We start from the raw sequence: 15492 nt of genomic DNA, 5'->3' as shown, positions 1-15492 counted from the left end.
TTGCTTTTGGTGTTTTAGTCATGAAGTTTTTGCCCATGCCTATGTCCCGAATGGTATTGCCTAGGTTTCCTTCTAGGGCTTTTATGGTTTTAGTTCTTAAATTTAAGTGTTTAATCCATCTGGAGTTAATTTTTTGTTTAAGGTATAAAGAAAGGGTCCAGTTTCAGTTTTCAGCATATGGCTAGCCAGTTTTCCCAGCACCATTTATTAAATAGGGAATTCTTTCCCCATTGCTTGTTTTTGTCAGGTTTGTCAAAGATCAGATGTGTAGATGTGTGGTGTTATTGCTGAGGCCTCCGTTCTGTTCCATTGGTCTATGTATCTGTTTTGGTACCAGTACCATGCTGTTTTGGTTACTGTAGCCTTGTAGTATAGTTTGAAGTCAGGTAGCATGATGCCTCCAGCTTTGTTCTTTTTGCTTAAGATTGTTTTGGCTATACAGGCTCTTTTTTGGTTCCATATGAAATTTAAAGTAGTTTTTTCTAATTCTGTGAAGAAAGTCAATGGTAGCTTGATGGGGATAGCACTGAACCTATAAATTCCTTTGGGCAGTATGGCCATTTTCACAATATCGATTCTTCCTATCAATTAACATGGAATGTTTTTCCATCTGTTTGTGTCCTCTCCTATTTCCTTGGGCAGTGGTTTGTAGTTCTCCTTGAAGAGGTCCTTCACATCCCTTGTAAATTGTATTTTTAGGTATTTTATTCTCTTTGTAGCAATTTTGAACGGGAGTTCATTCATCATTTGGCTCTCTGTTTGCCTATTATTGGTGTATAGGAATGCTTGTGATTTTTGCACATTGATTTTTTATCCTGAGACTTTGCTGAAGTTGCTTATCAGCTTAAGGAGTTTTTGGGCTGAGACTATGGAGTTTTCTAAATATATAATCATGTCCTCTGCAAACAGAGACAATTTGACTTCCTATCTTCCTATTTGAATACCCTTTATTTCTTTCTCTTGCCTGATTGCTCTGGCCAGAACTTCCAATACTATATTGAATAGGAGTGGTGAGAGGGGGCATCCTTGTCTTGTGCCGATTTTCAAAGAGAATGCTTCCAGCTTTTGCCCATTCAGTATGATATTGGCTGTGGGTTTGTTATAAATAGCTCTTATTATTTTGAGATATGTTCCATCAGCACCTAACTGAGAGTTTTTAGCATGAATGGGTGTTGAATTTTATCGCAGGCCTTTTCTGCATCTACTGAGGTAATCATGTGGTTTTTGTCATTGGTTCTGTTTATGAGATGGATTACGTTTATTGATTTGCATATGTTAAACCAGACTTTTACAAAGTCAATCCCTAGTGCGATGCAATTACAAAGAGCAACACAGGAAGAAATGAAGCTGACTGCCTCACTGTTTCACTCTTCTCCCCTAGCTGCCAGTTTGGGGACATATTCCTCCATACTCTTGATTTAAAACACACACACACACACACACACACACACACACACACACCCCCTTTGAGCCCATGCATGTACTTATACAGTCCTCTCCTGGGAACTGTCTCTTCCCCACCCAAAGCTGTGCCTCCCTCCTGGGTGATATGGTTTGGCTGTGTCCCCACCCAAATCTCATCTTGAATTGTAGCTCCCATAATTCCCACGTGTTGTGGGAGGGGCCTGGTGGGAGATAACTGAATCATGGGGGTGGTCTCCCCCATACTGTTCTTATGGTAGTGAGTAAGTCTCACGAGGGCTGATAATTTTATAAGGGGTTTCTCTTTTTGCTTGGTTTTCATTCTTTCTTGTCTGCCACCATGTAACATGTGTCTTTTGCTTTCTGATATGATTGTGAGGCCTCCCCAGCCACAGGGAACTGTAAATCCATTAAACTCCCTTTTCTTTATAAATTACCCAGGCTCAGGTATGTCTTTATCAGTAGCATGAAAACAGACTAATACACTGGGTGACTTTCAGTATCTCCACCTCCTTTTCCACTTTAAATCCCCATTCCCACTCTCACATCTTAGACCAATTCATTATCATAGGCTGCTCTTTCTTCAACATTTCTTATTCGTGACCTCTTTTATTTCCACATTGCTTGCTTTAAATACCCCACCTCATGAGGACTGCAATCCACTGACATCTCCACTTTCTCCAGCAGCCCTGTTCTTTTAGCCCTGTCCTTATTTGGCTCAGATTTCATGTTCCACTTCAATCACAATATTGTCAAAATCCTGTCTTTTTATGTCACACCTGTCTGATGAAACTAAATAAACCCAATTATTATTTTACCTGTGCTTACACTCATTCACAAGCCTGCTGGAAGAAGGCAGGCAACAGTAAAATGATTCCATTTAAGAAATCATGATTACCAACTTGAAATTGGCTCTTGGTACTTCCTGCAGGTTTCTAGTCAACTCATCCTCTTATGTACACAAGACTTAAACCTTCTCCACTCCCTTCAAACCTCCACTCTCAGCATGATCATTCCTCCTACCTTAAGGAGAAATTAAAGCCATCAGAATGGAATGTGCATGCTCACAAATACACACATGCCCGAACCCTTACTATTCTCTGTCTCTTCATTAAAATAATTGCAGTCAGGTGCCATGGTTCATGACTGTAATCCCAGCACTTTTGGGAGACTGAGGTGGGAGGATTACTTAAGGCCAGGAGTTCAAGGTTGCAGTGAGCTACGATCTTGCCAATGCACTCCAGCCTAGGTGACAGAGCATGACCCTGTCTCAAAAATAAAATAATAATTCTACCATGTATGCTTCAGATTTCATCATTTCCTACTTTCTTAAGTACATGAAATCACGGATCATTCCTTTTCTCTCCTGTGTCAGACAACTCTCCCTTTCAAATGTATCCTCCCCATAGGCTTTTAAACGTATCGGTATGATCTCTTTTAAAAAATAAAAATGCCATCTTTTACTGGGTACTCCTATTGGGGGAAGAGTAAATACTTACTGCTCCCACTTTCTCACTGTTATCCCACACTCGGTCCACTTCAATCAGTGCCCTCCATGATGCTAACACTAACGGACAATTTTTCCATCCTCATCTTACTTGAGCCCTCAGCATTTGATGCTGCTGATCATTCACTTCCTTCATTGTGAAACACGCTTTCTCTTGGTATTCCTAACACAGCACTTCCTGGTTTTCTTCCCACTCCTCTGGCTGTTTTTTTCTCTGACTCCTTTGGAGATTCAGCCACTCTAACTGGGCGTTCAGAGCTGGAGATCCCCCAAGATGAGGTTTGAGGTTTTTCCTTCTTACTTTATACTCTCCACATGGGCATCTCATCCATGCCCATGCCTTCAAATGTCACTTGTAAACAGAGTTACAAAAATCACATCTGGGCCCAGACCTCTCCTCTGAGCTCCTGAACCATGCCCTGAACTGTTACCTCCGTTTAGAGGACTCAAGCATACCTCAAACCTCACTCAGTATATCCAAGCTACACCCATGATCTTCCTCCAACAAACCCAGTCAGTGTTCTGTATTTCAGTGAATGGCATCACCATTCACCCACCTGAGTAAGCCAGAAACCTGGGAATTGAGTCTGACATCCCCCGTCCCCTCATTTCAAATCCAGCACATCACCAAGTCTACTGACTGTCCACTTCTCTACATCTCCACCACACCACCCTGGTTTAAGGCATAATCACCTCTTTTCTGGACAATTATAACAGCCTCCTATCTGGTCTTCCAGCATTGACGTTAGCCTTGTACTGATCCATTTGTTTTCTATGTTGAGGTCACAGTAATCTTTTCAAAACATAAATATGACAAGGATCCTCTCAACCATGCAAGATTCTTAATGACCTTCCATTACTCTCAGGAAGAAGGTCAGGCTCATTAATACAGCCTACAATACCCTGCATGGTCTGGCCATAACCATCTCTTTAGCCTCATCTCACAACAAGCATCTTGTCCTCACCCTCTGGGCCCCAACCACAGAGAACCCCCTTTTCTTCCTCCAACCCACCACACTTCCTCCTGTCCTAGGGACTCTGTGCATGCTGTGCTCTGAGTTGAAGACCATTCTCTTTCCCATTGACCTGGTTAATGCCTCTTCCTTCAGGTTGATGCTAACTCATCCTGTTCTCAGGAAAGACTTCTCTCCATTATAAGCTCTTATTGCACCATTTGCCTTGTACTGGTGCCTCTGCATTACCTCACCATCTCCTACAACAGGCTGTTAGCTCGAGGTAGGAGCTGTATATGGAACTGCCTTGGCACATAGGAAACTCTCAAAAATACTTGGTAAATGACTGACTATAAGGTGTGAGAAAGGGACCCAGTTTCAGTTTTCTGCATATGGCTAGCCAGTTTTCCCAGCACCATTTATTAAATAGGGAATCCTTTTCCCATTGCTTGTTTTTGTCAGGTTTGTCAAAGATCAGATGGTTGCAGATGTGTGGTGTTATTGCTGAGGCCTCTGTTCTGTTCCATTGGTCTATATCTCTGTTTTGGTACCAGTAACATGCTGTTTTGGTTACTGTAGCCTTGTAGTATGGTTTGAAGTCAGGTAGCATGACGTCTCCAGCTTTGTTCTTTTTGCGTAGGATTATCTTGGCTACATGGCCTCTTTTTTGGTTCCATACGAAATTTAAAGTAGTTTTTTCTAATTCTGTGAAGAAAGTCAATGGTAGCTTGATGGGGATGGCATTGAATCTATAAATTACTTCCTTACACCTTACACAAAAATTAAGTTGATGAATTAAAGATTTAAATGTAAGACCTAATACCATAAAAACCCTAGAAGAAAACCTAGGCAATACCATTCAGGACATAGGCATGGGCAAAGACTTCATGACTAAAACACCAAAAGCAACGGCAACAAAAGCCAAAATTGACAAACGGGATCTAATTAAACTAAAGAGTTTCTGCACAGTAAAAGAAACTAACATCAGAGTGAACAGGCAACCTACAGAATGGGAGAACATTGTAGAATCTCTCCATCTCACAAAGGTCTAATATCCAGAATCTACAAGGAACTTAAATTTACAAGAAAAAAACAACCCCATCAAAAAGTAGGCGAAGGATATGAACAGACACTTCTCAAAAGAAGACATTAATATGTGGCCAACAAACATACGAAAAAAGGCTCATCATCACTGGTCATTAGAGAAATGCAAATCAAAAAAACCACAATGAGATACCATCTCATGCCAGTTAGAATGGCGATCATTTAAAAGTCAGGAAAGAAGATGCTAGAGAGGATGTGGAAAAATAGGAACGCTTTTACACTGTTGGTGAGAGTGTAAATTAGTTCAACCATTTTGGAAGACAGCGTGGCAATTCCTCAAGGATCAAGAACCAGAAATACCATTTGACCCAGCAATCCCATTACTGGGTATATACCCAAAGGATTATAAATCATTCCACTATAAAGACACATGCACATATATGTTTATTGCAGCACTATTCACAATAGCAAATACTTGGAACCAACCCAAATACCCATCAACGATAGGCTGGATAAAGAAAATGTGGCACATATACAACATGGAATACTATGCAGCCATAAAAAAGGATGAGTTCATGTCCTTTGCAGGGACATGGATGAAGCTGGAAACCATCATTCTCAGTAAACTAACACAGGAACAGGAAATCAAAAACTGCATGTTCTCACTCATAAGTGGGAACTGAACAATGAGAACACATGGACACAGGGAGGCGAACATCACACACTGGGGCCTGTCAGGGGGTGGGGGGATAGGGGAAGGATAGCATTAGGAGAAACACCTAATATAGATGAAGGGTTAATGGGTGCAGCAAACCACCACAGCACATGTATACCTATGTAACAAACCTGCACGTTCTGTACATGTATCCGAGAACTTAAAGTATAATAAAAAATAAATAAATAAAAATTAATGACTCACTAAATGGACACAGGGTCACAGGCTTCCTTGGTTTTTTAGTAAATTCATTTACATTTATTAACCAACCTCTCAGAATAACCTCAGACAGTACTAGATGCTTGGGCACCACCACGAGCACATGATGTAACAACGCCCTTGCTTTTCATACTCTCAGGGTCTTCTTGGCTTCTGACCGAGAGTCTTTCAATTCACTTGGCTGCCACAGATGCAGATAAAACTTATTGTGTGATCTCCCTGCCTCCTATTCTCAGCCTTTGACCTGTATGCCCATTCATATAGATAGATACGCTGACTAGTCCATGTACTCTGCCAAGAAAGCAGGGAACTATGAGGCTAATACCACCTTGTCTGGGCTTCTCACAAGCCCACCTGATCCCTGAGAAACAACAGTACCCTAGTTTATGAATCTAGCCTTTTGATCCTATTATTATAAATTAATTTGCCCAGGGGAGCTTATGGATTTTCAAGGGAGCTGACTGTAAAGTTGACGCTGTGATAGTTTGATTTTCATGCTTCTTTCTCCAGGTTGTCCTGGGAACTAAGGCAGAAGTTTCACCTACATCTAATTCACACAAGGAAATCAGGACACAATGATTTCCTGATATACTGAATCACTCTACTCCCTTAGAGAAATACTACTGGTTTTTTTCAGCCATGCAGAGAAGAAGCCACATGGAATCTGAGGCCAAAGAAAAGTGACTCAGCTCAGACACAGTGAGCTGTCCCAGCATAATAATCTGCACGTCTCTCCACTAGGGAGAGGGAAAGCACGGCTTGTTAACCCCCACTGTGTTGAGGAAGAGGCTTCCCAGAGTGTCTGAATCTCATAACCAAACAGATGAGCACATCATACCTTCACCAAATTCAAGATGATGATGGGAGAGCCAAACCTCTGAAACATCTGGTCAAAGTGAAGGGCAGCCACATGTGCAAATGGATCTGCCTGATCCACTAAGAAGGAAAAAAGATGAAAAAGCACCTGAATGAAAATTGCAAAGCAAAAATAAAAGAAGCATAGGGTTGTTTTTTTTAAAGAAATGGAATTTGACTAATCTTTCAATAGCTTCACTTCCCAGATCCTTCTTAAGGTGCTCACTAGACACTTATTCATCATGTATTTATTACATTTGAATGATTCTTACATTTCTGAAGCAAAATAAAAATAATTTACTAACAGTCAAAATTAAATATAAATTTATTACGTAAGAAAAACAGAAATTCCTCTTCTAAATTAACTACCTTCCAGGACTAAAACCTCGTGAAAACCTAAGTATTTATGAGGTTTCTGTGACAACAGTTCACTATCTCTAAATGTAAGGACAGGAGTTATTATTAAAAACATGGCTCCACACACATGTAATAGGTGGTTTAGGCATCATAGTTGAAATGTCCTGAGACCAGTATAAGGGCACAGATCCTCTAACTTGTACGTAAGAAGAATAACTTCCTGCAGTGAAAGACATCACAGAAGCATCGCAAAGTATTTGTTCAGTCTCCACTTCATTTGCAACATCACCCTGAAAAGAAAGGTGCATTGAAAAATACATTATGTTCTTAGAAATGTTTAATGAAATAACTTTCAATGAACTTATAATTCCTATTCTTTGAAAGTTTTGAGAGGTAAACATCGATCAATATTCAATATGCACATTAGAAAAGCAAAACCATTAAAATATAATAAAGAAGGCAATTAAAAGTAGCAGAGAATAGACTAGGAAAAAACCAAATTAATCTCTAATAATATAAGTCAGATAGGAAACAGCTGGTTTAAATAAAGGCGAGAGAGGGAAAGAAACGACAATTACACGAAATTACACAGGAGGTAAGGAAGACTAGAAGAATATCAAAATTCAATTCTGACGACCAAAATGACATAAAAGAACAAAAGAGTGAGATTCATATAATGCCTGATGGACAAAAGGAAAAAATAGGGTTTTGAGGTACTTATAGAAGTATATAAGGACATAATAAAGAATAATTTTAGAGGCAGTAATAACATGTCTGATTATCCTTTGAATATTCAAAAGCAAATAATATAGTTGCAAAATCCTGATATTTTAAAGCATCAGCTGTAACAATTTTCATTGTTGATATAATTTTAAGAACAATGTTGCTATTTTAAGCCAGGATCAAAATCCAATGCCTCACTCAATCTGTCTACCGAATCACACATCCACTCAAGACTCAAGTTGTCTATTGCAAACAGAGACGGAGCACTCAAAGGAGAGAACACGGCTGATGGAAGGATGGCTGCATTTTTGCTGTTGTTATTTTCTAACGGTGAACAGAAAAAGGAGTCTGGGCAAAAAAGACAAAGAGGGCAAAGGTTTCCCGTATCTTGCTCCACTTCATCTTCTTATCAAGAATTGACTTCCCGTGATGAGTGCTGCCTTCTACTTGGGTGGAGGTGCTTTGCTATTTTTGTCTCTACATTAAACATGTACCACATATTATAGAAATGGCTCACCCTCCACAACATTAGACATTTTATAATTCCTCAAAGCACTGCATAACTCTAAGATGGCTGACTTTTCAGAACATCTGTTTATTAGTCATACTTCTCACATGTTTCAGATGCACTGGAGTATTAATTATTGTCAGCCCCCCACATCCATGGGTTCCCTCCACAGTCAACCAATCTCAGATAGAAAATGTAGTTAGGACTACAACGGTTGCATCTGAACTGAACACGTGCAGACCTTTTTTACTGTCGTTATTCCCTTAACGATATAGTAATAGAACTATTTGCATAGCATTTACATCATATTAGATATTAGAAGTAATCTAGAGATGACTTAAAGTATACAGATGAGTGTACATAGGTTATATGCAAACACTAGGCCATATTATATAAGAGACTTCAGCATTTGTGGATTTTGGATGGGAAGGGGGTTCCTAGAACCAATCCCTTGTTGATACCAAATGGCAACTGTATTCTCTTGATAACATCCCAAACTAAGAAATTTCATGTTTTAAAATTTCACTGTGCTTCTACATCAGCAAAGCTGATACCAAAGTTTAAAGTTCAGTGAAGATACTGTTTGTCATCTTACCTCACAGTTTGCACCTCTTTTAAGAAAACGGGTGCCAGCAAATTTACTTGATCTTCTAGCTATTAGAGTAACATACACTGGTCGTCCATAGATCAACAGCTCTTAGAAAGCAAGTTAAGGTTGTTTAGCATTCATGACTGTCACATAAGACCAACAGAGTCATTATACCTTACATACACATTTAGATACAGCTAGTCCAATGGCTTAAAGAACACCAAAAGCTCCACCCAAGAATGGAACAGCACTGGATCTAACGGTTTCTTCAGAATTGCAGTTCAGCTACAAAGGGAAGGCAATATCCAACCTAACTAAGGAGTGCATTCCATAAATTTCAGAGGAAATGGTAAGCAGGTGTACGGTTACTGGTCAAGGGAAGCCCTATGGCTAAGTAAAGGATATAAACAAGTAATGTAAACAGCTAATCCTTCTGATATGCTTTGGCTCTGTGCCCCCGGCCAAATCTCATTTTGAATTGTAATCCCCATGTGTCAGGGAAGAGTCTGGTGGAAGGTGATTGCATCATGGAGGCAAACTTCCCCCTTGCTGTTTTTGTGATAGTGAGTTCTCACAAGATCTGGTTGTTTGCAAGTGTGTGGCACTTCCCCCTTCACTCGCTCTCTCCCCTGCTCTGCCATTGTGAAGATGTGCGTGCTTCTCCTTCACCTTCCACCGTGATTGTAAGTTTCCTGAGGCCTCCCAGTCAGGCTTCCTATTAAGCCTACACTCAATTAAACCTCTTTTCTTCATAAATTACCCAGTTTCAGGTAGTTCTTCATAGCTGTGTGAGAATGGACTAATACACCTCCCTTAGTCTTCCAAGATCATACACCTCTCAGAGAGAACATGTGCCATCTAATAGGTTGTTTAAATTATGAGTAATATGTAACACTGAGGATATAACTGAGTATAAGACTCTAAAAGCAGTCAAAATTTGTCACCTACCTGCAAATCCTGAACACTGAATAATTTATTGTGAACTGCTTAACCAATATACAGCTTATTAGTTATGTCACCTTACTTAACTTTCTGAGCCAAGTCTCATCTTCTATAAAATGGAGTAACAATAAAGTAACCAAAGTTGGTCAGGAGGACTAGGTGAAATAATGTGTGTACAACTACTGCCTGGTCTGTAGTATTCAGAAGCTACTGTTATCAAAAGCTACTCTATCTCATATAGACTTCCAGAATTCATTAAATGCTTGATAACCAGGAGACTAGATTCATTGTTTAAATTTATGAGCTTCAAAATGATCATCTATGATGCTGCTCACTATTTAAAAAAAACAAACATTTATGATGTTTAATATGCGCCAGGCCCCAAGTTAGCTCTTGGAAACACAAAACAGCTTAGAACTATCTTTTAGGAACTACCTTTAGAAATTGTAGCACATTCTTTTTGGTATCCTTGGTGGTGAAAAACCTGTGTTCTTCCCAGGCAGAATTTACTTTTGGAAAGAGACAAAGTAATTCAGGATCAAATCTCGTTATGCAGTAATGATCAACCAGATAATACCACTCACTGGTTGAAAGTGATTATAAAGTAATGAGCCTGATTTTCAAGTGTAGCACATAAATCTCACTGATCTTTGTTTCAAAATCCCTCTGTGCTTTTATCTAGCCTTTCGTCCCCCTCACAGAAGGCAGTCCTGCTGCTCTTCAAGGGTAACCTCACCAGCTGTGCCCTTGGCACCACTCCTCTCAAATGCTCCTGGTGCAAGAAAGCATAATAATGGTCAGTCGCATTCACCCACTTAATAGTCTCAAAGAAACCACTCCTTTAAAGTTTTTTTTTGGTACATTATTATTATTATTATTTTAATATAGATCTGTAACTTCAGTTCCAAGTACCAAGGGGGGCCAGGGCTGGCCTGAGTGGGGCCTCATAGTGCGCTGGACAAAGTGACCGGTTTTTCTCCATAAATAAGACAAAGAAACCCTGGGGATCTGGAGAAGGATCTGAGGCCATTAAACTGCAAATTCCAACTGAAAACAAAGAAGCAAAAGTTTCTTTTTTGGTTCTTTTAAATGTCTAAAGAGAATAAAATTAAGAAAAATACAAATCCATTACAAACACTTCTTATCTGTGGGGGAAAAAGGTACAAACGCCTTTTTCTTTAAAAGCCTAACATAGTAGAAAACATGCTGAATGCAAAAATGCCCTATGTGATCTCAAAAAGTGATAGAAAAAATCAAATCACCACTTCTAGATGGTATGTGCTACCTTCTTAAACCCCATAACTGCACTTTATTAAAAGGCTTCAATGTAGCTACAAATTAATGAGACATGAAGCTACTGAAGGAAATAAAAGTTTTTATAAAATTGAACTCATCAGCTTAACCCAAAGCTGAACCTACTTCTCTTTAATCTATTTTGCCCCCTTGCCTGGACTACTGCCATCTTTTCCTAACTCACGTTCCTTGTTCTAGTTTCACTTTACTTATTCCAGCTTGAAAATGGTTGTCAACTCAAGCCTCCTAAATACTGCTTTGCAAATGTCATTCTCCCGTACAAAACCTTTCAAAAGTTCTAGCACCAAACCCAAAGTCCTCAGCTTGACCACTGAGGAAATCTGGTGACTGGCAATCTGACTCCCACATACCAATCTCCTTCCCACTATATCCTACCTCCTGGGAGTTTTATTCACAAGCCATGAGAACACTCCTATGTGTTTTTCCACCTCTACACACACAGTGTTTCCCAGGCTGCGATTCTCTCTGCTCGGACTGCTGATCTCTCTCGCTGCTAAGGCACTGACTTTTGTTTAGGGCCCAGGCCAAGTTCAACTATTCCCATGGGCCTGTCCCATCCTCTCCAACTGTCAGGAATTCTCCTCCTTCTCCCAGATAAACATGACACTTACTACCTATATCGCATTGCATTTTCTTCCTTGTTATTTATTCATCTTTCTGGGTATATTACAGGCCTGTTCAAATAGTCTGCATTCTTATTTGTATTTCTACTACATAGTATCACGGGCAGGTTTTCCTGTTGGGGTGCAGAGTGGTATTATAATCACATAATTCATATGTAGCTGTCTACAAATTGATACATCATAAGTTTAGTAATATGTATCTTACTTTTTTATCAAAAAGGATACTTGACTGCCCACAGAACCCATGAATAATATACAAAAGCCAGTCACGATGCACAGTATTTTTAATTATATCCAGAAGTTCACCATTCCATACATATTTCATATAAGGCTCACTACAGATGCCAAATACCCCTGAAAAATAAAAGTCTGTATCAGTCCATAAACACATAAAATATTTTGTATCAATTAAAAAAAAGGTTCGTATCAGAAAGATATGGAAATTGGCTGACATTCAACTCATTTTAAAGTTAACTTCTGTTTTTAACTTCAAAGTAACATGCTTGGTTAACAGCATTGCCATTTGCAGTGGATATCATTCCTATCATGTCCAGAACATTGTGTTGATTCTGTAAAAAGTCAAAGAAATCCCTTTTCTGACTTGTGAGAGTTCTTAACTTCAGAGAAAAGAAAATGACAAGGAAATTGAGGGCATGTTACAAATACATAAAGACAAGCTTACATACGTAAGCTATGGAGTCAAAGTTCCTGGATCCAAATCCTGGCTCTGCCTCTCATGAGCAGGGTGACAGGCATGATCAAGAGTGTTACTCACCCAGCGCGGCACCTCTGTTTCCTCACCTGTACCACGTGGTTATTGTAAGGATGAAATGAATTAATAATGCACATAAGGGGCCTAGAATAAGCCTGGTGTATTACAAATACTTCCAATACATGGCGTTTGTTATTATGTCAGGCCTTTTCTCTACAAATAAATTAATTTCATCAAACATAATTTTAGCATATCCAGATAAATGTATTAAAACAGCAATGAGTTTTACAAAACTTACATGAAGTGAAAAATTAAAACTATAAGATAATAGCTTAAAAGACTGCAACGGTTCTGAATAGCAGTTAATAAAGACCATCTTTTTCCTCAAAACATGATCTGTTAAGAGTATTTGTTTATACACTATACTACACTTAGGTTTGATTCATAAAAACTAAACTTTCTCTGCCCTTTCAATGCATTACACAAGAGAATTAATAATAAAGACATCGATAGGAGTCCTGTTTTGTCACTTACTCTGTGACTTTAGGCAAGTTACTTAATGTCTTTGAATTTCAACTTTCTAAACTAGAAAATGATGTTAATACTACTCACCTCAAAGATATTGTTCACATTAAATAATACATGCAAAGTATCTGACATGCAGTACAGATTATTTTAAAAATTTACTGCTTTCCTTTTCAACCTACTTCCATACCTTCTACTCTCACTCCCTGTTTCTTATCAGTTTACCCCTCTGTGATGAGAAGAATCTCACCTTCGACAAAGATGTATGCATGCTAATCACCAGAAACTGTAAATATGAACTGTTACATTACATGGCAAGAAGAAATTAAAGCTGAAGATGAAGTTAAGGCTCCTAATCAGGACCTTGAGACGGGGAAATTATTCTGCATTTTCTAAGTGGGTCCAATGTAATCACAGGGTCCTTGTAAGTCAAAGAGGAAGACAGGAGTGTGAGTGTCAGGTAATGTAATGTAGCCTTAAAGATGGAAGGGAGCCATGAGCCAGGGGATGAACGCAGCCCCCAGAAGATGGAAAGGGCAAGAAAACTGATTCTCCCCTGGAGCCTCCTGCTGACATGCTAATTTTAGCTCACTGACACCCACTGTGGACTTCTGCCTTCTGTAAGATGATAAATGTATGTTGTTTTAGCAACTAAGCTAGGTAATCTGTCACAGCAACAAGAATAAACTAATACACCCAATTATTCATATCTGTCAAGTAGAATTGCTCCAGAGATGACAAAAAATTAAGTAGCACTGGAGGCTTAATTCAGATCCCAGAACAGATATTGAAATTCAGATTTTGGATGGCATTTGGGGCAAATTCAGGGATACTTTCAGCTTTTGCATTACAAATTGTGATATTCAGAAGTGTTGCAAGCAAATATTCAAACACACTAGCTGTCTTGCCCTCTATCTGTCTCTAGTGGTATAGGTTACCACCAGAGTGTCTGAACCAGGGCAAATGTATGTGATCTAGTAGGGAGGGTGCCCTGGGTTTCACCTTAGCTCAAGTGATAATCAATCAAGTAAACTAACAAGAGTCAAGGGGAATGCCACGGATAAATTCAGTTTAAGTAACAGCCTAAACCGTTTTAGAGTGGATCACAACCTTTGGCAAACCATTAACAGAACACAGCCTCTTTTTGAGAGTGCTGCAAGGGCAGATCTTCCGGGACTACTTTAGATTGGATTCTACCTCTGCATCCACATGTTCATCACTATCATTGAAGTTGCACAGAGCAAGGAACCCAAAGACACTATTGACTTACTTTCCACAGTCAGTTGAACACAGTTAAAGTGTCTTAACTATTGAAATGATTCCCTTACAATATTCACATTAGCAATGCCTCTAGCTTTAGAGTGCTAGACCAACCCAAGAATCTGGCAATAAAGGTACTGTGTGACTGGTTTAGTCCAGGATCTCAGGGGCACTCTGGGTGAGGCACTGAGTGGCCCTACAGTGTCTTACAGCAGTCCTGCGGAGGCAAGACCTACACAGGACTGATGGGTCAAGCTGGGACCGATCAAAGTAATAACGACCTCTGACCTGCTGCACTGATTCCTTGACATGGCCGTATGATCTTCATTTCCAGGCCTCTGTTCCCTACTTAGTCTTTAATTCTATAAAACTAGCATTATACCTACTAAGCAGAGTTTTTATGAGGATTAGAGATATTACATGTAAATGTCTAGCACATAATAGGCAACCCATGGTAACTCTTTTTCAAAACTCGGACCATAACAAACTGGTCTCTGTGAAGGAAAATAAGGAGTCTGTATTATCTAATATTTTTTTAAAAATCCATGTAAACTTCACCTCTGCACACCATGTAAAAGTCTACGCTTGAATGTATTCAATAAAAAGTACATGAATAATTACTAGAAAATGTCAGCATACAATTTTGTGGCTGGCCTACAAATGAAATTACATGGTAACTAATATCTCTATAAAAATGAATTGGTCAACTTCACATATCCAAAACAACCCCACGTAAGGACAAACAGCAAAGAGGGGTGGACAAATATGAGGGAAATGTGAGTGAATTTAATAAGATGTCACTTCATGGATACCACATTAATATACATTAGATATGCCAAGACCACCTACCGCTTCCACCTTGTGTAATTAATCCTTCATCTTCAAAGATGTCAAAGCTCTCTTGGCGATTCTGGGTCGTTTCTGACTTTAACATCTCCAGGGGCATTCGCAAGACAGTGAGATTATATTGAAGTGAGTGGGACAAATCATAGCTGTAACTGAGAACAGAATTGAAACTTAATAAGAATTACAAAAGCAAAGCATATTTCAAGGTCTTGGTTCCCATACAGAATTAAAATCTGTGAACTAAATTACTTAACACCTTTTACTTTATTTGGAAGCAATGCTATTCAAATAAGCACTGTAAAACACAGCAAAATATAAATGTAATTGGAAATAACAACCTCACTGCATGACCAGGCATCTGCATGACTGGAAATATAC

The 15492-nt window shown here is 39.2% G+C and overlaps 1 protein-coding gene across 3 annotated transcripts in view; it reads right to left on the bottom strand.

The window, feature by feature from the left end:
* The window catches only part of FIG4 (FIG4 phosphoinositide 5-phosphatase), a 125346-nt gene that overhangs the window by 66758 nt on the left and 43096 nt on the right, over positions 1-15492 (bottom strand). For all 3 annotated transcript variants that reach the window (XM_077998473.1, NM_001172433.2, XM_077998474.1), the window contains 5 exon segments: positions 15118-15266; positions 11997-12125; positions 8899-8999; positions 7200-7362; positions 6699-6796 (listed from right to left, as the gene is read on the bottom strand). In XM_077998473.1, the coding sequence (XP_077854599.1) occupies positions 6699-6796; positions 7200-7362; positions 8899-8999; positions 11997-12125; positions 15118-15214 (588 nt within the window). In that variant the 5' untranslated portion in view covers positions 15215-15266.

Source organism: Macaca mulatta, chromosome 4 (genome assembly GCF_049350105.2).
Source record: "Macaca mulatta isolate MMU2019108-1 chromosome 4, T2T-MMU8v2.0, whole genome shotgun sequence".
NCBI classification, from domain to species: Eukaryota; Metazoa; Chordata; class Mammalia; order Primates; family Cercopithecidae; genus Macaca; species Macaca mulatta.
Note: the sequence above shows the minus strand (reverse complement) of the source record. Positions and strands in the feature narration are given on the sequence as shown.